This window comes from Pseudoliparis swirei, chromosome 6, assembly GCF_029220125.1.
Source record: "Pseudoliparis swirei isolate HS2019 ecotype Mariana Trench chromosome 6, NWPU_hadal_v1, whole genome shotgun sequence".
NCBI classification, from domain to species: Eukaryota; Metazoa; Chordata; class Actinopteri; order Perciformes; family Liparidae; genus Pseudoliparis; species Pseudoliparis swirei.
In genome coordinates, this window is record NC_079393.1 from 22,067,266 (window position 1) to 22,094,818 (window position 27,553).

Below are 27,553 nucleotides of genomic sequence, written 5' to 3' on the forward strand. Positions count from 1 at the left end.
AAACCTCAAGAAGTCAGTTTATGCAGCTACATGAGCTGGTGGGCCGTCACTACCAGGGTGTTCTGGGTGGTTGCTATGGTAACCCTCTGAGGTTGCTCAAGTGTAGTCAGCTGGGTAGTACCCGTCATGCTACATTTAAGCATTATATACTTTAAGAAATCGCAGTTCAAGTTATAACCATTTGTGGCAGCGGGGGGTGTTAAGGCTCGGCTGCAGAGTGGGTGGAGCGGGGGGGTTGTGTGGTGGGGGGTGTGTCTTCAGTTGTCTGTCTGGATGATGACAACAGACCAACATCTGTGTATGTGTGTCTGTGTATCTGTGCTGTGTGTTCAAAAAAGGAGGGATGGACTGAAGGATGGGGAGGGGACATGCAGAGCAGAGACACAGTCTATTAAAAAATAAAAGCGACCGGCTGAATGGCTGCTGTGGCTTATTGCGATTTTGGGGGGGGGAGGGGGACTTGAGTGACACACACACACACCATTCAATTACATTTGTACCCAAATAACTATTTTAACCTTCAAGTTAGTGTTCGTGTGAGCGCATCCTTCACGACCCAATCTGCATGTTCTTAAAGAGGAGAAACATACAGCGCCAATGTTCAGCATTCAATTAATTAAAACAGACCTTTCGTCTCTTTTTCAGCCGTCAAATATTGTGAAACATGACTGAACAAGAGGAATGATTCACATTGTCACAAAGATGTCTCCCTTCGTTACCCTAGAAACCCGAACCCTTCTGACACGAGACAAACAGAAATGCCCTCCAGCCCTCCATCTGCCCGGGGACAGGACGCATCACATACAGCCTGTGGAGGCAACAAGGCGTCTGCAACGTGCTCATATTAAACCAGAGGGAGGTGAAGCGTCTAAAACTGACAATCAACACTTTGCTCTGTAAAGACGAGCTCTGAGGTCAGAGATGGCGGCTACAGTAAATTGAGCCAAATGTTGCAAATGCTGAGTGTTTTCATTCTAAACTCTCCAATGTGAGATACATTGACTTAACATTTACAAGACGTATGTTTCATAACAGATGGAGAATTGTTTTGTTGTGTATCTTTGGAAAGGAACATTTTAAAACTGACTGCACTGCACATGCAATAATTACTGTGAAATCAAGGGTGTCAAAAACAAAGAGGTTAAATGATAAAAAATAAAAAAAAGCTAATGTAACGGACATGTAGTGGTTCAAAATAAAAAAAGACAAATGAAAAGTATACTTATTTTTTATTCCAAATCATCAAACAAACTAATATAAAACACGAAACTGAGAAAAACAGAACAAACAGAACAGAAAACTAGGAGGAACTCAGATGGAGGAACGCAATGAAGACACAGAGAACAGGTCAACAAATGAGTGTGTGAATATGTTTTGAGCTCTGCATGCATGTGTGTGTATTGTGTGTGTATTGTGTGCGTGTGTATTGTGTGTGTGTGTGTGTGTGTGTGTGTAAGAGACGTTGTCTCAGTTCATCAGTAATTCCATCTGCACCAGTCTTGCGTTGGTGTCTCCGGCCATGTTGTAGGGAATCATACCAGCAAAAGTGATCAGGGCTCTGGCCTGGCTGCGGAGTTGCTGCTTCAGGAGAAGGAGGAGGAGAAGGAGGAGGAGAAGAGAAAAGAAGGAGGGCACAGAGATTAAAACACTGCAAGAAGAGTTTTTTTTACATCGGTAACTGTTTTTGTACATCTTATCAGATGATTTGTGTAAATATTGGCACACATGTCGGCATATTACTAAGATATCGCACACATTACAGATATCTGCCTGCAGAGGGCAATTAGAAGCTGATTTTTCAATAAAATTGTGTGTTTTTCTCTCATCTTTCTCTAATTTATTTAGCATCTCTCTCAGCCGTTTCAGTTTGCCCCTCAGCTCAACCAGAGCAGTCTTCTTCTCACCATGTCTCTGTCCTCGATGGTCCTCTGTGGCCGCCCGGGTGTGCCCGCTGGCTCCCCCTTCAGGCGTTTGTGCTGAGTGTACAGGATGTTCATGGTGGCCAACAGCACTTCAGACAGGTTGTGGCGCACCTGAGGAAAGAACAGAACAATGCTGCGTACTGTGGAAAAGCCTGAAAGGCCCCTTTGAGCGTCCAGATCTGGACCTCACCTCGTCACTGAAGTTCCTGAATGCAGCCACTCGCTCCTCCACACTGTCCTGGTTGAGGGGAAGGAGCTTTAAGCGCTCCATCACCTGGTGGAGAAGCACAGAGCAGCGACGTTAACGGAGGAGCTCTGCACATTCAGCGGAATTTAAAGGAGCTTCTTCCTTATTTATTTGGTCCAGCACCCATCTTATCAGACACTGGATTAAAATAAGCTCCACACATTCAACAACCACTTCAATACAGCAATCATGGCATCGCATACGAGCTGTGTGACGAGCGGTTTCTGCATTGGGCCGGTGGAGTTCACTCACGTCGTAGGCTCTGTCGATGTGACCGGCGTGGTACTCGTCAAAGAACGTGGTCAGGTCTAAGAGGAGGTAAAACGTGCTGTTCACAGACTTGTCTCCCGCCGTGCCCTGAGAACGAAACCTGCAGCGGAAAGAGGAACAGTTTTTAAGATCGTCTCGATTAGATTTCGACTAGTGCATGGTGTGTGTGTGTGTGTGTGTGTGTCCTACCTCTCGGCAATAGCCACTGCAGTGTTTTTTAGCCTCTCCTTGTTGGACTGAGGAGCGCTGACCTGGGCAATGACGGGGCTCAGCAGCCGGTTCATTAGCTCCAACACCTTATCTGACTTCTAGACGCAGACCAAATGGAAAAAGGGCTCAAAACAAACCGCTGCAGCAGCTTCTCAGGGATACAGTTCATGAACGAGCGTGCTCACCTTGGCCAGCTCGTAGAGTTTGACGGCCTCCTCAAACAAGCCCTTGTTCTCGGCCTCCAGAGCCACTTTACCGATCATGTCTTTGGTGTCCCCGGCGAACTTATCTATGACTCCAGGCTAGAGGGAGGAGGGGAGGAGATCAGAGTGAGACGGGGAACACAAGCGCTCTGAGGATGGAGCAGATGGCAAATACCCTTGAGTTGTTGGTTTGACTCCAGCAACCGAAGACGAGATCAAACTAAAGCATCAGATAATAGCTACAAGCTAAATAAGCAAGGTTAGAAAACCCCGACATCCGATCTGTTAACATCTATGAAATTCCATTTTTATGATGATTATTTTCTTCTAAATGGTGAAAAGAGATCCAGTTATATTCATCACCACCAAACCAGTGACCATGGCCCTGATCAGACTAATGCAGCCTCATTCGGCAGCTTCTCACAACTGGACTTATATTTCTGTCATAACTTCTAATAGAACAACAATCAACATTTTCATATGTAATAAAAACACACGTACAACTGCTTCATTAATCTGCACCAGAATAGCTCGTGGAAATCCCTTCACTCATCAAAATCTTTAGGGTTGGGATGAATTGCTCTCGCTTGACAATTACATCCTATTTAATCTTTAATTGTGCTTCGTTAAAAAGTGCAGTCTCGACATTTTAAGCAATTATAAACATTAAACCTACATTTAAAAAATATATAGTTAATAAGCAAAAGCAATTTTAAATGCAAATTCTTATCGTGACACAGCTCTGAAACTTTTAATATCAAGGTTTAATTATTTTTCGAAACAATAATTCTGACTAAATTTGCTGGCTGATTGATCCTGGTACCACTTAACGGTTTCAAGAACATGACCGTCATACTGACTGAGCATAAACGTATGTAAAAGGTCTAATGTCTAATGGGGGGAATAAAACCCCTGAGGCACGGGGAGATACGTCGAGAACATATTGAAGAGCTTCTCTGAGACAGAGGAACAAAGAGCTGCTAAACGGGAAGTCACAGAGTCAGAGAAAGAGTGACAGACGAGAAACATGAAGCCGAGTGAGAAGAGAAGTCAAAGCATTCATAGAAACATCACCAGAGAAGAGAGGAGCGGAAGAGAGATCAAAGACAATATTGCTACCTTCCTGCTGCCGTCCTTCTCTAATCTCCCCAACAGCATGTCAAACTGTAAAAAAGACAAAGACACCATATTTAGTATCCACTGTAAAACGAGAGAAAGGCAAACCTTTATGTACGACAGCCCTGAAATGAATCAGACAACATAAAAGGTCTTTTCAACCCTATATTTTGTTCACTTACAATGTAATGAATTCAAGTTATTTGTGCCCAGACATAAATCATTGAGGCTGTATTAACAGAGTTAAAAGGCTTTAAACAACCGTGTTCTGCATTTGTTGTTCAGGGTTTCGATGTAAACGTTGGTCACTCACCTCACGGCTCTCAATAACCAGTTCACTGACACAGCGCATGAACATGTTTTCTCCCTGGCTGTCAGTCTCGTTTCTGCAGACACACACAGTAGGAATTAGAAACAGAGAAGACCACGAGACAAAAGCCATTGCTGAATTTAATGTACAATATGTGTCACACATACTCTGCCAGCCGTTGGTCTGTTCAGGGTTAGAACATCTCAATCAGGACGTTCCAGGCTGTGAGAGTGTAACATGACTTACCGTAGGAAGTAGAAGTACTGCAGGGCTTCCCGCGGATCAGTGGATTCAAACTTGCGAGTGTACAGCATGAGCAGACGGATGAAGTTGAGGCGGCGCACCATGTGAGGGTCACCGGGCTCCTGGCTCACTGCGGGGGGGAAACGGTCGACACATTTAGTTTCAGTCAAACTTCCTCCGCGGGGGATCTGCGTCACGCTACAGAGAGAAGGCGATGACACTCACGCAGCTGAGCGCTCTGGCCAGACGACTTCAGCAGCAGCCGCAGCTCGTACAGGACCAGCGCCACGTGCACGGCGTGACTCCGAAGTCTCTCGACGCGAAACAAGAAAGCCACGGCCGCCTCGAACTGAGCCGTCAGGAACAACACCTGGAAATACAGGAAGGGCTGCTGGCTCGCGGAGAAATGGGACTCTCCTGTTGGAAACCCGATGAGAGGGAGGGAGAGAGAGAGAGAGAGATGGTTATGAAGTGTTGACGTATTTCTGCATTAGTTAACGCAGCGTATACTTTCAGGAGGAAAAGAGGTCACACCTTTGATGTCAGATGTGTTCAGACATTTTTCCTTTTTGAGAATAATTTGTCAGCTTTTTATTAGGGCTGTCAATCGATCAAAAAAAATTAACTAATTAATCGCACATTTTGAAATTGCGATTAATTAATCGTGATTAAAAGTTGTTTCCTTCTTTTTAAAGACAAAACTTCACACAGAGCTGTGTTTTCAAAGAGGCTCCTACCTATAAAGTGCCAGCGAGGTATTTAATATCGTGGATGATAAATTGTTTCTTCAGTGAAACATCAGATTAGTAAAAAAAAAAAAGTATATTGAGACCCCATTGGTCCTGTCATCTTTAACACTGAACAGCAGAACCAGTGGCCTTGGTAACTGACTGACATTCAAATATGTCACGTTAACCGGTTACTCTGGAGGCTAGGGGCATTTTATACATTTTACAAAATAAATTAAATTCACCGTTTAGTCTTTTGCATGTGACACACCCCCACGTGTTATACATCAAACATTCCAGAACAATCTCAGCTCTGAAATGAGGCTCATTGTCCTCGCGCCGTGTCCTCTGGTTCTCTGACTGACAGGCTGCTATAGAGCTTTACCTGTGTGGTGGGAGGTCCTTTGTGATTTACTGAGTGTTCATTGGTTGTTTTTTCCCAAAATGTTGACAGATAAACGGATTGACTAATCACGGTGAAGGTTTCGTGTGACGAGTTATTTCCGCGCCGCGTCATCCGACACGTCGCCCTCCGTTCCTCTGTGTATCAGAGGGGGAGACGGGAGGAAGGAGGAGCAGGAGGAAACCCGACTGATTCATCCACGAGTTAAACTGATTTCTGCTCCTTATTTTCGCGGAGAAATGATTGTTTTAAAAACGGAAACAGTGTTAAACCGTACTGCCGCGGTTAAAAAAAAAAAGAAGAAAAAAAAAAATTTGCGTTAATTGCGTTAAAATATTTTAGTGCGTTAACGTGGCCAAATTAATCGCATAGATTAACGCGTTAACGCTGACAGCCCTACTTTTTATGCATTTTCACTGCACGGTACCACACGACTTCGATCGACTCGCTCTTTTTTGTTGCCGTTAGAAACAAGGAGAGGAAACGGACCCGGCACCCAGAGCCGAACCATGCAGTTGAAATGCAAAAGACGACAGAGTGCAAACCTGTTAATTAAATTAGATACAGTCTGTACAAGATCAAGGATCAAGGAGAATAATTAAATTCACCTGTTGGGTCTTCAGCATTTATCTGACAGTTGCTATAGAAACCCTTCTGCCACTATTGAATGTACTTGAACGCATTAAACTAAAATTGTCATTTAAAACTCCAGGTCTGTAAATGCCAAGTTAACATTTGACAGTTGCTATAGCAACTAACACGTACGACTTAGAAAATGTGCTGTTAAGTGCAGGCACTTAGTCATCAAGTTTACTTTTTAATTATAATCCTTAATCCTTTTGCCGGCTGAGGAGTAGAACAGGGTGGACCACGTCAGCCATTTTATAGCCTTATCTCAGACTTACAGCTTTAGTTAAAAAAGGGAAAGAGTATAAGAGAGCAATGAAAATGAAGAGGAGGAGGAGGAGAAGGAGGAAGGAGGCGAGATAAGAGCACGGGGGTCTGCAGCATATTGTACGAACAAGAAATGAGAAAGAAGACATGCACATACAAGGAGAGCAGATTGGAAAAAGGGGACAGAAATCAGTGGGAGGAAAGAAGGGAAACAGCGCTGCAGGTGGAAGGAAGAATGTTGATGAAGGATAAAAGGAGGACGAGAAGGAGAGAGGAACAGACGGGGCTTTGGGCTCCACGTCCCGCTGTGAAGCAAGATGGAGTACGACAAGGAACACCGAGCAGAACAACATGAGAGAAAACAGAATGTGGCTTCAGGCTGTACTTCCCAATGAGAAGAGAGTTTGAGAGGGGGAGAGGAAGAGGGTGAGGGAGAGGAAGAGGGCAAGGGAGGGGAGGAGGGGCAAGAGCGGGAGAGGGAGTTTGAGAGGAAGAGTGTGAGAAAGAGGAAATAGGAGGAAGAGGGTGAGGTAGAGGGCTACTGAGAGAGAAGAGCTCAGGCTTATCTGAACGGAGCAGGATTGGCCCGTGGAGAAGCCAACACCCAGGGGAGTGTGTGTGTGTGTGTGTGTGTGTGTGTGTGTGTGTGAGCCATGTGGCTGTTTGAGTGCATTTTAGCAGCCTGGGGCAGATTTTGATAATGGTTTTCAACAAGAGTGAAGCTTTTGAATTGCACCTCATTTTACGCTCAGTTGAAAAACTTAAACTCAGAAAAGATCCTCATGTGTCATATCCGAGTGTCTCAGACTGATCTTTGATTTATATATTTTTACTAGGGCTGTGAAACGATTAACATTTTTAATCGGGTTAATCACAGGTTTCTGTGGATTAATCATGATTAATCACATATATACATTTACAGGTCTCTCAAGACAGGCAAGAGCTCCGAGGAGAGTTTACGAGGGAGATCGGAGTCGTGTTTACGCGACACGTAGAGACAGAATGACATGCTGCTGGTTAGAGACGACCAACAACAGACGGATTGGAAGCTCATTCTGCGCATGCGTTAAATGCGTTAAAAAAAACAACTAGTTAAACCTGTAATTTAATTAACTGAGTTAACGCGTTATTTTTCACAGCACTAATTTTTACCAACCGTCACAGTGATTTCTTTATTTATTTTTCATCTTGTGAGGCTTTGTGTGCGTCATCACGACAAAATATGGTCTCTGATCCACTTTTGTACTAGGAGCTCGACCACAGAGGAGGTTTTGAGTACTTTTCCAGACGTTTATATTTCTGTCATCGTGATGATGTCACAATCGTGTCCGATGTAGTCGTGAAACTTGACAGGTTGAAATCAAAATGAGGGTTTAAAGGGGCAATTCACGCCACTTTAAGCATCACCTGTGTTCCCATCGCAATGGGCTCTTGTATAATTACAAATGGTATATATTGTATTTTAATATTTATACATGTGGAGACATGTTAAACATGGTAAAAACCGTTACAGCTTAGGCTAAAAACTACATCTATCATTTTCTCCATGTGTCAGACCAATAACGCCTCGAGGGTGGGTGTTATCCAAAAGTGTGCCTCTCGTCCCCTCTTGTAATATTCATAGTGTTAAAACATTAACGGCGTATTCTTGAGGAGCATTTAGGGAAGCAGTGCGACGCAGCCAGGAGGAAGACTGGTTGGATGGGCGTTTAAGCTGCAGCTGTTTCTTTTAACTTCACTAAAAAGCATTTGATGAGACAGGGGGCTTAATCTAATTCTCTGCACAGGCAGCAGGTGACTGGCAGTTGTCGTGCTTTCAAGCCAGAAAATCCTCTAGCTGAATCCCAAGTACAAAAGATTAGAAACTGTGTTGCTATTCCTACATTTGGCAATTTATAAAATCATTTCTCCAACAGATTCTGGCACATTTTCCCACAAACTAATGAACTTTTGTTCCTGAATACTTTGACAAAGAGCTCCGAGTCGTACTTCAGGCTGGCTGGTTGTCCGTAGATACAGCTGCTGAGGCTCATGGGTACTGTGGTGTTTAAAGCTGTTTGACAAACATGACTTCAGGAACTATGCTGAAATATTAGTAGCCGTTTACTTTAGTAGTGTTAAATCACCCATGCACCATCGTTACTATCGAATCATTTGAATCGTATGCGTTTTTGCAGATGGCACTAAAAAGAGGATAATATTTAGACTTTTTGACAGTTTACACTGACTGAATGATCTTCTAAAGAAAAACGATATTCTGGTGCATTGTTGGCCATTATAGTTTTCTGCGTCTCTACAATGAGCCAACAGAACAACCAAAGGAACGTGTGGTCTACAGGGAACAGCATGCATGCACAGGTGTGCCCCCTCTGCTTCTCAAGCACCCCTGAGGAGAACTTGATGGATCGGGAGGCAAAAAGTGACGCATCACAATGTCGAGAAACTAAAGTTTAAAGATTTGTGGTCATTTATAGAGCTGGAACAGAAACTCAGGTCCTTACCGTAGTCCTCCAGCAGCTGTTTCTGCAGCTGTGGCAGGGTCAGCCTGTCCTGAGGAGAGCTGCTGCTGTCATCATCAAAACACACCTGGTTCAACTGCAGGGACAAAAAAGACACAGCACACACACTTTGTTAAACAAGCCGTGGAACTTTTAGGGACGATCATTATCCGGGCCAGCATCTCCTTGGGCTGGTGTGCAAATGCTTTATGTTTAAATACAAATAAAAAGAGCTAAATTAACTGTACCTTAAGCCAGAGGTAGTCTTCAGTCTTGTCTGCCACCTCTCCGTGGTTGTCACTGATGTCACATTTTCCAATCAGGCAGTAGACGGCCCTCTTGTAAGGGTCCGCGCAGTTCCTCAGCACTCGGCGGTAGTGGAGACGGAGCTTGTTTTCTAAAGTCGGAGGAAGGCTGAAGGAAAAAGATCGAGAGGCATAAATGATGCAGTTTGACCTCCTATGACCTCTGTGTGCATCTCAACAGATACACACGAGACAAAGATTCACAGGGTTCTCACCGTCTGTCAGGGCTGTTCATGTACTCCTGGAACCAGGTCTTAAAGTCTCCCAGCTGATGCTGCACTCTGTTCACAACCTGCATGGCTGCATTCAGATCTCCACAGCGCAGACAGTAGTAGATCACAGCCCACACCGGATGGCCCTCGATGTCACCGTCCTGAGGAGACACAAGGATGTTCAATGCAGTGGTGACAATATATATAGAATAAAGATACTGTCCCCATATTAAGTTTTTGAGCTGCACATTAATTCAACTTTTTAAATAAAAACTCATCATGTAACATCAGGGAAGATTCAGTTACTGTTGGTGCGATACAATTGGAAGGTTTACCAAATATAAAAAAAATTCATGACATTCTTTATATTTAGCGGTTATATTTTTGGCAGATAAAAAAAAAGAAAACATTGAGAATCTGCGTATGTTACCTGCATGCCGGGCAAAGGCCCTGGTAGCTTAATGTTGAGGAAGCTGCGCACTAGTTGGTACGTTCCTGGCACTCCACCCAGTTGGGCCTGATGGAGGTTCCCAAACACGGTCACCATGGTGTAGTTTTTATAGCTGAGAGGAGACACACACGTGCAATGTGTTCATCGTCATGGTGCAGTTCGGTTTGACTCTTTACAACTGTATCCCCACTGCTAACTCCGAACACCTTGAGCTCTTAACAACACACGAGCGCCGTACAAACAAAGTTACCTGTTCTCCAAGAAGCTGAGCGCCTGGCGTACGAAGGCCATCTGCATTTCAACAGAGGTGCGACTTTTGAGGGTGTCTTTGGCTGGAACCAGCAACACGTCCGTCATCTGCTTCACCATCAGCCACATGTCCGATACATTCTGGAGGGAAGAGAGAGGGCGACAGCCAGTTACTTGTCGGAAAAGACTGAAAGCATATTAGCTGTTTGAGTAAAACAACGCTATCTCTTGGCAGAGGATAAAATAATTAAATCTGATCACAACAATTTCATGGAGATAGCAGATGTTCTTACCTTGTCATCCAAGCTTTCTGCGACAGAGGCACACAAGTCTCCCAGATTAGGCTGAATGTGACCGTTCACGATCTTCTCATTGAAAATGTAAATCTGGAGGAAGACGACGTCGTAATAAGCCGGAGAGAGAAACAGAGAAAAGGGGTTTATCGTTATTAAGCCCCCCTAAATCGTCATAGGCAATATTTACAGGTTAAATTTCTACATTTGCAAATGAATGTTGCAAATGAAAAATAGACTCCATCCACAGCTTCAGCTTCGGAGGTAAAAGCTAACACTATGCCCATCGAGTGAAATGATTCACGACGAAAAACAAGAAAAAAAGGATCAAAATGTTTAAAAGGTCATCAAAGAGAAGAAAAAAAAAACTAGACAGACGACGCCGCATGCAATGTGTCGACACATGGTGGGAGGAAAAGTCACATTTAAAGAACTGCGTCAGGCGGCAGACAAACAGAGAGAGAGAAGGTCAGACAGGATGATGAGGGAGGAGGGACACCAGAGAGTGGGACAGAATGACCAGGAGGCCCCCTCTACCGCCCAATCAATCAATATGTTTGATCTCCCACTTCCTGTCGTTCTGTGACCCCATTTTAACTGAACAATCAGAACGAGGGCGTCACACACGTCTGTATTCGACTCACTTTAACTCACCTCAATTGAAGAGAGGGAGTTTGCTTAGATTGAAATTTTAACACACTTATGTTGGTACAAACATTTCTCTTAAATATAATCTCTTTTAATATTTAAACTGTGGAAGTCCATTGGACCTGGCTGTGTCTGATGCCCCCCCTCTCTACCTCCTTCTGTCTCTGATTGTGGAGGTTTGGATCGTGGTCCATGCCTACTACTCATTATTCATACACCCTGTCATACTCATTGAATGTGTTGTTACTCTGTAATGATTCCTTGTGGTCACATGACATCTATTGTTCTGTCCCTCAAAATAATAAAATCTACTGATGTTTGTAACAGAGCCTGACTGCTAAATAAAGAGGTAGTATTATAGATATATCAGTATCAAATAAAAAAAGACCCGACGACGGCACTGAGATAAAAGGGGATTGGAGGTTGTGTTTTATAAGTTTACATGTGCGCTCCTTGGCGAAGGCTGGATGCCACAACACGTCCGTTACGTTTGTTTTTAGGTCCAATGCCATGACAATAAACTCAGTGCCTTGGAGTTTTCTGTAAATGTATTTTTATATAAAGTTTATTCCATGGAGAACAAAATGATCAGTGTGACTCACCTGTCGTCCATAGGCCACCTCCACGCTGTCCAACGCACTCCTTCCTGGAGCCGTCACTTCACTCACAAAGCTCGGCTACGATAAACAGAGAGGCAGCGGATGACTTCATGAATACGCTGCTCACAGGCAAGAAGCTTTTTTTAATAAGGAAGTTATACAACGCGAGAAAATAGAAATGCCAACCATGCACCAATAAGGCTTTTAATTATATCTAATGTTACAATGAATTAGCATTTTAAAGAAATCTTCTTCTTCATGCCGAATATTCTGTATTTTGAGTCTTTTCAGCCCAGATAGGTTTCATTGCCTGTTGCCCAAATGCATGCTGGGATTGGATTTAGCAGGATGAAAGTATTTTTACTTTATTCAGGAGCAAGATAAAAATAGTATCTATGAGACTCAGATGAAACAGTTATTCTGGTTGGTTTAGATGAGTGACAGAGACATATTTAGCCCAAGATAATAATTATATTAGAATATAGATGTTTGTGTATTGGACTAAATTAATTTAACAGAATATAAGTACAATGTTATATTAATATAGCAATATTTTACAGTCCACATCTTCAGTCACTAAAATGAGGTCACCTACTTTTGATACGATAACTTAGAATTGAACACAAGAAGGTGGAAAACAGACTCGCTCTCAAAGGTAAATCTGAACTCTACACTAAGAAATGACAAATAGATATTTCCTTTGATATAAAAAAAACCTGCATCTTTTTTTAGGAAACTTATTAGTTATTTATGACAGATCTAGACGAACGGCCTGTGCAGAGTTGAGTACAAGGGGAAACCTAAAATTAGCTTATTTACAAATATAAATACTCTGATCAACATAAAATATTTTAACTTAGCAAGAAATGTCCCTCAATGTCCCCGACAGCAAATGCTCGACACAACTGGTTTTCCCATGAGGTAAAATCTCTAAGCAAGCTGAGACGGTTTGTCTCTTTGTGGTGAAGATTCATTTGGTTAAACGTCTCCTCTTCGTCTCCGTACCTCCACATCTTGACTGAAGTCCAGTGCGTCCTCTCCGGCGCCAAGCAGCGTGTGCAACACTCTCTGCTTCACCTGCTCCCACTGGACCAGCATGGACTCACGGTGGTACTCTTCAGCCAACAGGAACGTCTGAAACGTGAGCTCGATTATACTCCATGTGTCACTGCACACACATTAGTATCTACAGGGTACGTGTTTGATTATAGCATGTAAATAAATCACAACAGACTATGAATTATGCTTCAACCGCTGCATATTGATGACGGATCATTTTGAAGTAGCAGGTTTGACTCTCGTTTACTCAAGATCTTCTCGAGTTGTTGCAGTAACCAAACTCTCTTGTAACATTGTGCCTCACATGCTAGGTACTAAAAGACTGACTGTGCATCGGTACACATGACATCTATTCTTCCGTTTAGTTTTTGGGGAAGTTTGGGGATGTCGTATGTGTACAGATTGTAAAGCCCTCTTGAGGAGAATTTGTGATATTGGGCTATATAAAATTAACTGAATTGAAATTTAATTGATCGTGTTATGTAATTTCTGCACCCATTTTCCAAAGATTTAGGATGTGGTAAATGTCCCCGTTTATTTATTATTGATCACACATTGAAAACCTTGTTTCCAATCTGAAAGATTAAAGAAATGAGGTTTCTTTTAAGTAATATATTAATAAAATATATATTTTTTATTAATATGCCACCACAAGGGAAGGAAACATTTGATTTAATACCCCCCCCCCCCCCCCGTTTGGATTATGGAGATCTTCTCTCTATGAATGTACCCCATTAGTGCCTAAACATGTTGGACACTGTGTATACCTTTATGCTTCATCTCATACACCAGATTAAATAAAGAATATATATGACACACGCACCAGATTTAGCCTCAGATCCGTGTCGTGATGTCACTCCTCCATCAGGACACAGCGACTCTATTTTAACTCTCCACAGAGACTCAAAGTGAGATAATGGGAACGTGAGATAATTGAATCTTTCCAATCTCCAGCTCAGGGAGACACGAATGTAGACCAACGCCAACATGCACTTGGTTAACTTGGTCACTGCTTGAACGTCAAAGTGTTTACTTACCGGCCGTCAGTAACTAAGATAGACTCAAGAAATTTAGGGCGGAAATGACAAGATAAATTAAGAGGTCATTAAAAAAATAAGTGTCTTGATTACATTAATTATTTGTGGAACAAAACAAACATAACTATGTTTTACTGTAAAAAGGCCCACTCAGTACGTTATATATATCTATAATATATTTTTTTACTTTTTACCAACTGCTTAACAATCGCATTTAAGAGACTCGTATAAAAATCGTGCAGACCTGAATGGAATTGACTGATTTCTTGTTTTTTGCCTCAAATATTTATATAGATATTTGCCTTAAAAATCAGAAGCCAAAGGCTTCACATTTATACTAAAGATTAGACAACTCCCCTAAATGTGTCCTTCAGCGGGCCGATAGCAGACACCTCCTGTCATGGGAAGTCAAGATAGAAATCTGCAAGAACATTAACATCCGCTTTCTTCCTAATCGGTGCATTTGGGTTTTCACCCTTGCACACAAGTCCTCTTTTTAGTCTCTCAGGGAGAAGAGCGATAATGGGAACGGCAGCTAATTAAAAGCCGGGCCTATTAGCTCTGCACATCAGGGAAGCCATTTCAAAAACGTTCCCCGAAGGTTCACAGCAGAAGGACTTTCAGACCGCAGCGAGCAGCGATGACTAAACATTGGCGTTTTTAAGTGGTTTTAAATTGTGATAATGTGTTAATGTTCATACACACTGCCGAACTGAAAACTCATCCGCTTTTGTAAAACTAAATATGAGACAAGAACCACGACTGTGTCTGATCGTAGAGTCTAATTACTGCATCTTGGCCATTAAAATCTAAACAATTTTACCTATAAATAAAATAAAATCTTGAGATAATAGTTTTGTAGGACTGTGCTCTGCTTTCCACACACGGTAGGATTTAGATTCAGTCACCCATTCGTAGCTTTATTTCAACCTGCGAAGCAATCAGATACTGACCCTGCGGCGAGACTCCTCGATGGCTGACAGGAGGGCGTTGTCTCTCTCATTCTTCAAGAAGCCCTGTGGACGAGGGAGAGAGGCAGAGAGGCGTGACAGACACACAGAAAGAGACGAGACAAATGGAGAGAGAAAGCAGATCAGCTTTAAAATTGGGGAGAAAATGAACCAGCGATGGACTGGATGCAGAGAGTTCTAGAGGGACCGGTTTAGCGGGCGCACCATCATTTGCTCGACGGGAGACAGAAGCTGCTTCTCCGTTTCCCACAGCGGGATTAGGAACATGTTTTGTCGCTATACACGTGCACACGCACACACACGCATAAGCAAGAGCCTCTGCTTTTCACACACTAGTTTGCAGCAGTCGGCCTCCATTTTGAAGTCCACTCAAGATGGATGCCCCCGCACACATACACCCCTTCCTCCAGTCGTTCCTATGAAAATCATATCGATTCACATTCGACTCAACCGATAATAGAACGACTCGTCTTATCCACACGAGCTGTGAGTGAGTGGTACTTCGGTAACGACTGCAGTCCACAGCAGAGCTTCGGTGGCGCGTCAGCGAGCGCTGGCGAGCGAGAAGGGGCAGACATCTTGAGAAAGCACCAAAATGGTGGCTGCAATTCATTACTGGCAAAAAACAAAAGTGGGCAAAAAAAGAAACGTTGATGTAAGAAACCTCTTCTTACCCGTGAACGCCATGACACACGTGCAGCATTTTAACGGAGGAACAATGACGGCTGCGAATGAGTCGGAGGCACGGACAAAAGAAAAGTCGCATCATCTCTTTATTCAGAGATATTGACAAAACGGCCTTCAGTGCCATGAAGCTGAAGACTCTTGGGTCTATATTTATAGGCACATGCTTGATACCAAGAGGAGACAGAATTTTACATGAAAAGCGGATAAGATCAGTTACAATAAAAGTGGGAGCAAAAACATGTTGTACTTGTTCATGATTAGTAGAACTTTAACTAACAGATTAATATTTGATTTCCCCTAATAGATCATCGAGGACCACAAGAATGAACAATGAAATAACAAAAACAGCATGATTATCTTTTACATCAACATTATTTAACACAGCGATAACACGAGTACTGCACTTCTTTGGCATGAAGGACGTTGAAAAGGTGAGAACAATACTTTCTAAATACAAACTGAAAACAAAGAAGGGGTTTCACCGTCTAGGACGCCTTACTGCCGCTTGAACTATAACAGGTGTGGACATTTAAAATGAATGTGCTCCTTAATATGCAAAGAAAGTCCTGCGATGGGTTGCACTCGTTGGTTATATAACCATCTGACATCGTAACATTTCCAGTTGGTGGAAATAGCCGTTCCCTCAGTCAGATAATAGCATTTTAAATTGCCCGGTGACATTTCTAGCACCATATTGTCTTTACATATTAAGTACGTAGGATCCTTTGAGCTTCTTCTGCTCTCTCCTCACGGCAACTCTCCTCTCCCCCCACCCGCTCGTCGCTCTGCCTACTTGAGTCTCCTTTCCTTTCCTCCTCTCTTCCCAAGCTCTCAGCCTTCACCTCTGTCCGTCATTGCATTCCTCTCCTCTTTCACTCGTCCCTCGCTTCTGACAAACAAGAGCAAATTGGAAGCAGAAAGGGCTCACTGTGAGGATGACTAACTTCTTGAAACAATGTCAATACCAGTGGAACCCATAATTACTGCATTGAAAGCTCATCGATGGGAGAAAAGTGTGAAGCGAATGGATGATCTGGCCGAGTCAATTAACCTGCCCATAATGCATTATTCTGTCAATGTGCAATTAGAAGAGGACAATGAAGTGCCATCAATCTGACGAGAGAAAACACAATACGGGGGTGGAAACCAAGTTCCTCTCTCCTCAGTGTGCCCATTTACCCCTCTGGTCCGATCCCTTCTACCCCCCCTCCCTCTCACATTGTCCCCCGGGAAGCTGAGAATAGCTCTATAGTTAACCACCAACCACTCGGCTCACTGGAGAACTGCATGGAAAGAGGAGTCGAGTTGTCACAGAGGCTTATGGGGTATATGTACGACAAGAAAACATGAAATTGCATTATTCCAGTAAATTAGAGGTGAAATGAGATAGTCATCTTCTCTGGAAACATGTGGGAGGGGCTTAAAGCCATGATTGGGCACCACTGAATGACTGCCGGGCTTTGGCCTCAGCATTTTCGCTTCATCGCTGTCATTCAGTTGCCTGTTGCCAGCTGCACTCGCACTGCCAGCAGCTTTTGTGCCAAATGTATATTAGTAACTTAGCAAATTGCCGCGGCCAAAATTCCCACTCTTCAGAAATGCCATTTGATTTCACAAGAAATATTTATATTATTATTTTTGCGCAGAAATATAATTTTACTTTTTAGGAACAAGAAATGTCACAGCTATCAGATATTACTAATCAAAAGAATCTAATTTAAATAATAAGAAATATCTTTACCGTTACAAAGGATTATTAAATTTAGGATTTATCACAAAAAGATAAGAACATTGTCGCCAACGTCACAAATACTGCGCGTGCGTGTACTTGCACTGAACATCTGAAAGGCATTGGTTTAATGTTTAGTCACAACCTGAACCCAGAATGTCACTCTGACTTAACAATGCTGATGCTTCAATTCCTCATTTGATTAATTCCCGGTTGGGAAAAATAAACTTACAATGGCTTCGTCCTGAAAAAAACAATACACGTAAGCAGAAGACAATGGCAAGGATCAATAGGTGTATCTAAAGATGTACGTTTATAGTTGCCCCACCCCTGTATCGTGTATCCTCAGAGATCTGCAGCCCACTGAACACCCACAGCCCACTGGCCAGACAGACAGATTTGACAGGAACAGGAATAAAAAAAATATATATAATAAGGAATGATAATTCAGAAAAGACTTCATTGATGTGAATTACAAAAGGCGAATGTGCGTCAATAGACGCTGAACTGGGTAAAGAAGGTAGAATGGAGGGCTAGTGTGCCTTTATTTGAAAAAAAACTGATGGAAATTACAAATGCGTTTCTCCAATTGTTGCTATAATCTATAATGAAGATCTGTAGGCAAATCATTCCTCAAAAAATGTCTATTACATGAGTCTTCGAATGTGCATGTTCACATGCATGTGCCGGCACACGCAGGCCCTCTTTCTATTGGCCGTCGGTCAAGATCGTCACACCGTCTGCGTCTGGCTGCAATCTCACCGTATTTTCGGGGGAAATCAGCAAGTCTGATTTTCACCCTTTTTTCGATCTGGCTCATTACACACGATGAAATATGGAGGAGAGATAAATGATCTCGAGGAATCGAAAGGCTCCACGAGGACACAGTCAAAGAGCAGTTAAAGGGGGAATGGAGACGGGGCGCCGTGCTCTCCGTGCCAGTCATCGTGAAAGTACGAGTGGGAGGCTTCCTGTCCTCATTTGCCACGACACAATGAGCCAACCAGTGTGTGAGAAACCACACCCTTCACTTTCCGTGTAATATAACACATATTTGTAAAGTACGACAGCATACACGTGTGTGTGTATGTATTCTGAAACAACAATGTTCAACTCAAATTATAAACATGCCTTTTTATACAATCATCGCCATCGTCCGTGGCCACAGAAACCGGGAAGAGACGGACAGGTGATATAAAAAGAAAGAAAGTGTGACAGGCTAAACACATGTCTGTGTGAGTGGGTGTGCATATCCATGTGTATAGGCAATACTCACTCATGCTGAGCCACTGCCTGCCTGGCAGACAGACTGACAGATGAGAAGACAGGATGAGGCAAGTAAAGAGTCAAACAAAAATTTTAAAAAAGGTTTTTTTTCTCGTTTCTTTGTCTTTGCCCAGATGTCTGGGCTTTGACAGTCGGGGAGACCTGCTTCGTCCTTCTGCCTCTCCATCCCGCCCCGTTTCTGTGCCAGGGCGGCAGCAGTGGACGCCATGCTGGGGCGTGTTCCCCGTGCCCCGTCTGGCCGGCGTGGCCCTTCGCTTGCAGCCTTCCCCGGTTTCGAAGGCAGGCCGGTGACTCTTGTGCGCGTGCCAGAGTACGGAGTGAAAGTGCCACATCAAGACTCACTGATGGTGGTTTTATTGTTGGAGGGCTGTACCAACTGAACACTCGGGCACGGGGGTGATCCATGAGAAGGAACTATGGATTCATATAGAATCAGTTCCTACCATCCGCTGGCATCCCCCTCTCCCTCCATCCTTTCTCTCTTGATCCCTCCTTCACTTCATCCAAGCATCTCTCATGGCTCCCCGCCTCCTCCCTCCCTCAATCCCACTCATTCCTTTTTTATCCATCTATGCATCCTTCCTTTCTTTCCTCCCTCCCTCAGCTCAATGCAATTATAGTAATGGATTTTTCCCCCTCGGTTGATGGCTTCCGACATCCTGTCTTGAAATGAGGCTAATCGTGCTCTTAAGGGTCATGTTTTGTTAATGAGGGGTTTAGGAGGCACATGTGGGAAGCGGAGGGTGGTGTGCGTGTGTGTGCAGGGGGGGGGGGGCATTCCTATATGTATGCCCGCTATCAGAGCACACACACACATCAAGCATGTTAATACACACTAGCATTGCACACATGACACACACACACACACACACACAGACCATACAGCCGCCTTCATATGTGCAGGCCGGCATAGACAAGATGAGCATGAATGCGCCCACGTGCAGCCAGACCAACTCTACACACACACACACACACACACACACATTCATGAGCACACGGGGAGACAGTGTATAGTGTATGCCAGCAATCGATTGCGGCGGACACAGGTTCAAGCATGCAAACAGCACGACACACACACACACACACACAGTGAAGCTATGTCGGTCGTGTTCGTCTATCTCAGCAGATGCTCTGGGCTTCGCCCACTGCATCCCCTGAACGCATGCCATCACTGCTCAGGGGTGTGTGTGTGTGTTGGGGAGGGCATGAGAAGAGAAAGAGAAATGATGTAAATGGGAGAGGGAGGAAAAGCCAGAGAGGAGAGGAAGAAAAGTAAAAGAGGAAAAAAAAGTGAGATGACAGACATTTTTTTTGCAGCCGGGCGCCATTTTTCCCACCAGCGCGGCTCTCAGCCTTCCACTGTCCATGTTTTTCCATTTGATTGCCATCCTGTTGTCTCTTGGTTTCAGCCTCTCTGTATATTCCTAATCCTCCTTTGTTTGCCATTGAACACAATATTTTACGAGACAAACAAAGAACCCACACTTGCCAAACACCAACCCCAAAGCGATTCAGCCGTGACGACGACCGACAGAGAACATGCGATGCAGAGGCAAACCTGGCAGAGCATGAAACAAAAAAGCGTCTACTGTGGTGATGACAGCTGTTGGCACCTAGTGTGCTTCCGTCTAATTCCCTGTTTACACACGCACCCATGCATGTGTACCGTCGATAAGAACCACAAATCTGTCAGTAAAATCAAATTCACTCAAATCCAAACTCTATATGGAGTGCTGTGCAAATACTAGTCACTGGGACATAGAGGGGAAACAGTCTGATACCATCCATTTGGACTAAATTGTAATTTTATCACAGTTCTTGGGACACAAAAGGAAGATTTACATTTCCTAAAGTGTTCACTAACGAACTGTATTGTGGAGTATTCGCTTCCTCTATATTTGAGCAGAGAAATCTGAATGGGGCGAGGCATAAATGCAACCATGTAACTTTATACAGAGAGAAACAGGATGCAGACCCACACTAACAAACTGAATATAGTCGACATGGCACATAATTATCCACGTCCATGAAGCCCGGAATCTAGGACTCTGTCTGTATATACTGATAGCAATTCATATAGTGAGATCCTCTCTATTTTGTCGTCAGCCATACATACCGACATATCATTCAAACACCAATTCCCTAAGTGTGTGTGTGTGTGTGTGTGTGTGTGAAACAGGAACTGCAGAGGCATGCGTCAGCTTATTCATGCCAAACAGGCACGCGCATCTGTAATGTTGCATCTCTTTTCTCTCAAGATGTCTGGTAAAGTGCGATACAGTTTGTGAATTTCCTTTAATAGCTAACATTTAACTACTGGAGCAAAGTCTTTACCGTGAAATGAATCTTGCGATGTGTGAAATTGTGTGGTCAAAGAATACTGTCACACTCTCTTCTGACAACAAATGGATGTCTACCCGGTGCCGAGTCGCCGTCTTGTAATATCTGAGCTCCAATTAACCTCTTTTTCCTCTGTGTATTTGGTGGCGTAAAGTGACTGAGACTCTGGCAGCAGGATTTAAAATGGAGATCTGAAGGAGGGACGACGGTGCGCTGCTCGGTGTTGATCAGAACAACTGAATTCACCACAAGCTTTGCGTGTCGTTTTGTTCTTTCTTGCTGAACGGGCCTCTTGAGTACGATTAATTTTTCTGTCTCCTAGTCATCGAGCCAAATACACTCAGACTGAGATTAGAGTCACAATTAGTTCCACAATTAGTCTCAACTGTTTGGTTATCATCTCATCATCTTAATTAGAAAAACAAATTCCCAAAGTACCAGCAGCAAGCTTATTAGATTTATAAATCACCTCCATATTGGCCAGAAAAGTAGAGCATACACTTGCATCTTTAAGACACTGTGCCATGTTTTGCTCATCCATATTATGTACATGAAATGTATCAAATGCGTATAGATCGTCCAGTACAAATATGGCGTCACAATATTCTGACTTAAGCCAAGGTTAAAAATATTGCCAGGACAAAAGCAGACGTGATGAGACGTTGAGCCCCATTATGCATTTAGTCTATGAAACCAGTTTAATCATCACTAAATCTTGGTAGTTGTTACTTTGATCACTGCCCGGTCTGCTATTTGTTTTAATAATCATTTACATAACATATTAGTGAATATATGGACCTTGAGAGATTCATTTCTAATAAAATGTAACTATATCAACTGACTTTTCTGTAACAAAGCAATTATTCTACCAAGTAAGATATTACAAATTTCTTCTGTGTCATGTTTGGTATTCTTACAAACCAATAAGGTATAAGATCAAGAGCAGAGAGGGCGTGTCTGTGAGTGTGTGTGAGTGTGAGTGTGTGTGTCCACATTTCCAGGAGCTAAGTGCTCTTCCAGTCAATCAGCCAAACCCACCAGGCTAGTATACATCCGGCTGACCAAGAGGAATGAAAAATTAGTAAATGTAACAGCATGAATGGCAGAAAGTGGTCTATCGAGAGCGTACGAAAGAGTGAGACAAAATGGTGTCACATCTACGGCTGGAGCAGGGTAAAAGAAAAGATGAGAGGAACAGACGGGGCTCAGGGAAAAGCAGAGAGGGAGTTAAGCTGCAGTGAAGGGAGGTAAAAAGAAAACCCATATCAAGTGGAAGAAAAAGGAAAATATCTTTTTTGAGTGGTTACAAAGTGGAGCATTGTCAAGAAGTAATACACCGTTAATAAAATGAACACCACAAAGGAATTATTTCAATAATAACTGCACGATTTTTTTTTGTTGCTCTTTGTTCAACTTTATTTGTTGTACTCGCGACTGATTGAGTAGCGTCATAATCGCACGACACAACGAATCAAAATTAAATTCATTGCCAACTATTCTAATAATCGATTCGTTTCTGCAGCCCGAGTGCAATCATAGCATCGATTATACACGGCTATGTCGGTCTTTTGTCTGTATCTGACCAGATGACTACAGAGTTTCCTCTATACAGGGTTCATACACATTTTGAGCGATGGATTTCCAGGACTTTAAACCAAATTTCCATGACCAAACTGAAATCTCGGTACAAACATGAACAATTTAGAAAATGTTGCATATTGAGAGAGCGTACGCCGGCTTATATTTTGAGCGTCTTTCTTTAAAAATCATAATTATTTCAAACTCGGCATAAATGAACATGTGATTACAACACATTTCCAGGACTTTTCCAAAACTTTTATGATTTAAGTTTTTTCCATGACTTCTCCAGGCCTGGAAGTGACCATTTTAAAATTCCATGACTTCTCCAGGTTTTCCATGACGTAAGAACCCTGTCTATGAGTATGAACAATTGAAGAGTTCATATTTTATCTTAATTCATGGAATAATTATTTTCCTTAACTAAAAATAATTAGCTCAAGATCCACCAGGATGTAGCCATTTTGCATCAATTGTGTTTCATTTCGTACACTTGTGTGCATTGTGACCTCATGATCATATAGGCTCGTCGTCAAACGAGGCTACGGCTACTCGTGTTAGGCTGGATATGGGTGAGCGGGGGGGTGCATCATCTGGAAAGAGGTTCACCTGGTCCAGCCCCGAGATATGCTGCGATAGGCCGATAGGCTGCTCGGGGGCGTTTGAGGATACACTGAGCTCCTCTCTCCTTATGGATGAATTTACATCTCTCCATCGTACATAACTAACTCTGCTTCCTCTCCGGAGTCCTTGTGACTCCACGTCTCATAGGGTCCATTGGACCTGGCTGTGTCTGATGCCTCCTGCAGTGGACCTGCTGATGCGCATGTCAGTGGGCTTTCCTTCACCGTCTGCAATGTAGCCAAAATAATTCAAGATTTGACTTCTGGTACTTTTTTCTACTAAAAGCTGAGGACGGTCGACAAATGCTCCGGCCATTGACGTCATTTTGTCTGCCCAGCGATCACCGCTGTGAGTGAGCGCTGCCTGTAAGTGTGAGAGCGCTGAGAGGCAGCATGACAGGGAGCGGAGCGGTGAGTGCACTCTGATCCACACTATTTTAAGGAAGTATCAATAATAAAAATATGCAAAACCGTATCGGCACACCGTGCAACCCTACGACTAATATATCACTTCCACCTGCTTCACAGTTAATGCTGCCCACCTGCTAACCATTGTACCGCTCCATTCCCTTCTTACGCCTGACTTGGCATGAGAAATACAAACTACATACATATCTACAGGAAATGTGAGTTTATTCCGACACAGTTCAGGTACGGATTGACATAATCACAGCGTAGCCTTCAGAACCGAACGTGTCATGTTTCATGTATGGAGAGGAAAGGCTCATCAGAATATCTTCCATGACCAGAATAATCTTTCTCTACAGTTTTCAAAAAAGAGAAAAGAAGCCCGTCAGGCTGGAAGCCTTACTCCATGGAAACAACCAACTTATTGAGTTTCTTGTGTGTATTGTACATCTGTTATCCCAAAAACATCCACCTCTGAAAGCCCCTCGTGACAAATTTTAAACCCTTTTTATTTTTAATTTAAACTAACACTTTGAGGGAAGATCTCATCAGCTATAGCTAATTATTGTCACTGCCGTGGGTTACAGACACTGTATTTCCTGGTTATCTGGCCATCGCAATCTCCAGCAAGCCAATGTTTAAACAATATATGCTCATCCAAATACAGTTCCTTTGAGCCATTAGTCTCTCTATTGCTTTGATATCTGAAACAAGCCTTTCACAAAAAAACCTCCATGTTGGTGAGTATTTCTTTGACGAAGCTAAACTAGGAATGTGTCACGAGACCACAGAGCTAGCCCTTAAATGGACTCGTGGCTTATTAGGTCATTCATACCTGTATGTCAGTATCTTTGACTGGCTCCAGGGGCTCAAAAGTGGTGGCTGCACTCAGACTTTCCAACCGCTGAGAGATGTGGAAGATGTCTAAACCTCTGGAACCAAGGAGGATTGACCTGAGAGGAAGACAGAGAGGTGATGAGAATTAATGAATGTAACGAAAGGATTTAACTGAGAGCAAGACTGACGAAACACGGTAGTTTAGCTTCACGACCGCTAGAGGTCACAAGAGACGTTGCTACTATTACAAAACTCCCTCTTGGTTAAAGATCATGGCAGCTCCAAACCAATCACCCAGGGTTTGTGTTTGGACATCGATACAGACAATACAACAAATAATCAAATTAATGGTATTTATGATATGATATTCCTTTATTCGAAGACTGAATATGTTAAGCATGACTCAATGATTCATGAACTCACACATTTCTTAAAACCAGAAACCTATATTGCGTAGATGTGTCACAGGGATCATTAAAAAAAGTGTAAATGTGCTGTTGCATTTAAAATGTCGTCAGCAATTTGGCTGTAATTGCACCAAGTAATATCGTAGCCATGGCCAATCCACCCAACTGTGAAAAGGTGCAACACATATTTTGATTTCCAGGGTTAGGAGGTTATTCAATTAGGAGAACATGATATCAAATGTCTTTAAATGTCACCTTTTATAAAAAATGAAATTTCAAAACATAGCAATATATTATTACCAGAATAAAAGGGGCACATCAACGCTGACGGTAAGTAGTCATTTAAAATGGCAAACAACTCACAGAAGCCGGTGTATTTTATTCCAACCTGCACAGGTGTTGTGAACACTATACAGGAATAACAGATGTTCTGACTGTGTGGCATGACTTTGTGCATGGGACATATTCCTTACGCTTTTACGTCCGCAGCATCTTGCGAGGTGCGGGTGAGGGTGCGAGAACGAAGCCTCTCCCCCGCCTGCTGGATCTCCTGGAGGTTCCTCTCAACATGCGGCAGCTCTGACACGGCTTCTGTCTCCGCAGCGAGCTGCTCTGCCTGCTGCAGCAGCTCCCCGAAACCCTCTGCATCCATACCTCTAAAGAGAGAGAGAGCGCATGTGAGAAAAGACAAATAAACTATATGTTGTATTTATAGTATTCTAAATATAACTGGGAGATTCTGCTTTGTTTTCTTGTTTGTCTTCTGTGCTCCGTCACATTATATTTGGCATCAATTACTATGAGCTCAAAGTGACAACTCTCCCCTTCAATTTGAGCAGTCACATAACAACTTAGTGAACAACTTTTTATAGATGGGAATTATTTGGAGGAATACAGAATTATTCTAAAAAATGTCTTTCTGCTTCGATAGATGCAACAACAGAGGAACCACTCACGTTTTGAAAGCGATAAATAAAATGTTAGTGACCAGTTCATCTGCCCTCAATTCAACAGATGCACACGTGTTTTACTCACTGAAGACTTTAAGGACTCATTGACTGAATAATTCAGCAGGAAGGAGTTACTAATTGTAAAAAAAAAAAAACTTATTGAAATAAAAAGGTAGCACTTTACCCATGGTCATAGTTGCATTTCAAATACAACATGCTATAGTAGAGCAAACACAACCAAAAACACCCGTCACTGAGTAAATAGGAACATTGTATGAATTGAGACGACAGAAATATAAATGTACACATCAGGAACACAACTGATCCACCTAGGATTACATTATCTCATACAGATGTTAGTTTTTGCAGCTCTATACATCTGACCTCGAGCCCTCATAGGTCTCTTCCGTTTCCTTTCATCACTTGACATGTAGCCTGTATAGACATATGCACACCATTCAGTTTGTATCGCATTTTCTGTCTACTTGATTCTTTTTAAATGGTTCAAGGATACCAGGCAGTGATGCCTGCGGTGAGGACGCACACGGTTTCTTGTAGTTCTCCGATATGCAACATGTAGTCTTAACCAATGCCATGGACCATCACATTAAAGGCATATCGTACAGAGCACGTGACAAACAAACGGTGTAAGCTACGTGAAGCCCAGACACAGATCGATAACATAAATTATTTTGACAGCTGACACAAACATCATGACAAGTGCAGCGCGCGCGCACGGAGTGGTTATTCGCACAACGCTAGCACCTCGGCTAGCTAGTTTATAAACTATCCTTCCTTGTGACAACAATAGCAACACATACACTTGTTGTGAAGAGCACATTCGCGAGCAAAGTTACAACTATGATGACCACCTCGTGTTTAGTTAGCGTGACTTTCCGACACAGCTGAGTTCGCTCCACTAGTTAGCTTCGTGTCAAAATGAATGGCGCTAGTTAGCTGGCAGGCTAAATGACTAACGCTCTCTCGCGTGCTCACAGTTGTTTACAAACTTATCTTTTGACACCTTCACGTTTAGTCGCATAACAGACAGACTTGATACCTGTTGTGTGGGACTGACGTACGTATGGTGCTGCCCGTACCCCCGGGTGAAAGTGTTCACAGTCGGTTCAATGTTGATGAGCCGAGGTAACGGACAGCCAGCATGAACGTGTGTTTGTTGGCCCGGCGCTTCTGGACTCGATGCTGATTGGATGAGCGCCGAACCGGAAGTGGCTCTTGCTCGCCTTCTTCGAGATGTGAAGAGTCGCGCTGCTCCGCCAGTTGAACGGGAGGACCGTGAAAACATACCTGCGCGCGCATCGTAAAAAAACCCACGCCAGTCAACTGAAAGAGACCCGTGACAAATCTCCTGTCTTTGGTTTAATTTCAAGGCCATTTTTGTGTTAGTGATATGACAACGTGTGATTGTAGGTTGTTAATGGACGTTGTTTCTGCACGAGAATGTTGTGAATTGTATAACCATCGTAAAAGTTATATTAGATTAGATTGGATTCAACTTTATTGTCATTACACATGTACAAGTACAGAGCAACGAAATGCAGTTTGGCATCTAACCAGAAGTGCAACAGAAGTATCATAATAAATACATGATATACAGGTTATGCTGATTATATATATTGTATTGGAAGCTGTTTCATTGTAACAATGTAATCATCTTTGAGATGCATTTGTTTATAGATTCAGCTTATTACAGCTACCTTTAAATGTTCAGGGCCAGCAGGTTAAGCAAAAAGTCAGCACTCCTTTGAGGTCAAGAGGTCATGTGAAATAACAGGTTTACTGACTGAAGGATAAAGCACCAAACTTACTGGTATCAAG

General features: G+C 43.0%; 1 protein-coding gene across 3 annotated transcripts; it reads right to left on the reverse strand.

Annotated features, from left to right (window-relative positions):
• Positions 1–1,212: 1,212 nt before the first annotated feature.
• On the reverse strand, positions 1,213–26,906 carry nup93 (nucleoporin 93). 3 transcript variants are annotated; one of them, XM_056416548.1, is made up of 22 exons: positions 26,775–26,906; positions 25,238–25,420; positions 24,356–24,473; positions 14,851–14,913; positions 12,807–12,935; positions 11,805–11,879; positions 10,555–10,647; positions 10,263–10,402; positions 9,992–10,124; positions 9,565–9,722; positions 9,293–9,458; positions 9,048–9,141; positions 4,747–4,938; positions 4,525–4,651; positions 4,282–4,354; positions 3,972–4,016; positions 2,835–2,951; positions 2,629–2,747; positions 2,422–2,539; positions 2,113–2,196; positions 1,905–2,033; positions 1,213–1,581 (listed from the first exon to the last, which is right to left on the reverse strand). In XM_056416548.1, the coding sequence occupies exons 2-22, from the start codon at positions 25,414–25,416 to the stop codon at positions 1,468–1,470; spliced, it is 2,466 nt and encodes an 821-aa protein (XP_056272523.1). In that variant the 5' UTR covers positions 25,417–25,420; positions 26,775–26,906; the 3' UTR covers positions 1,213–1,467. The 3 variants fall into 3 exon arrangements, with proteins under 3 accessions (XP_056272523.1, XP_056272524.1, XP_056272525.1); XM_056416549.1 differs by having other exon boundaries at positions 26,797–26,905; XM_056416550.1 differs by having other exon boundaries at positions 1,213–1,578; positions 26,775–26,905.
• Positions 26,907–27,553: the final 647 nt, after the last annotated feature.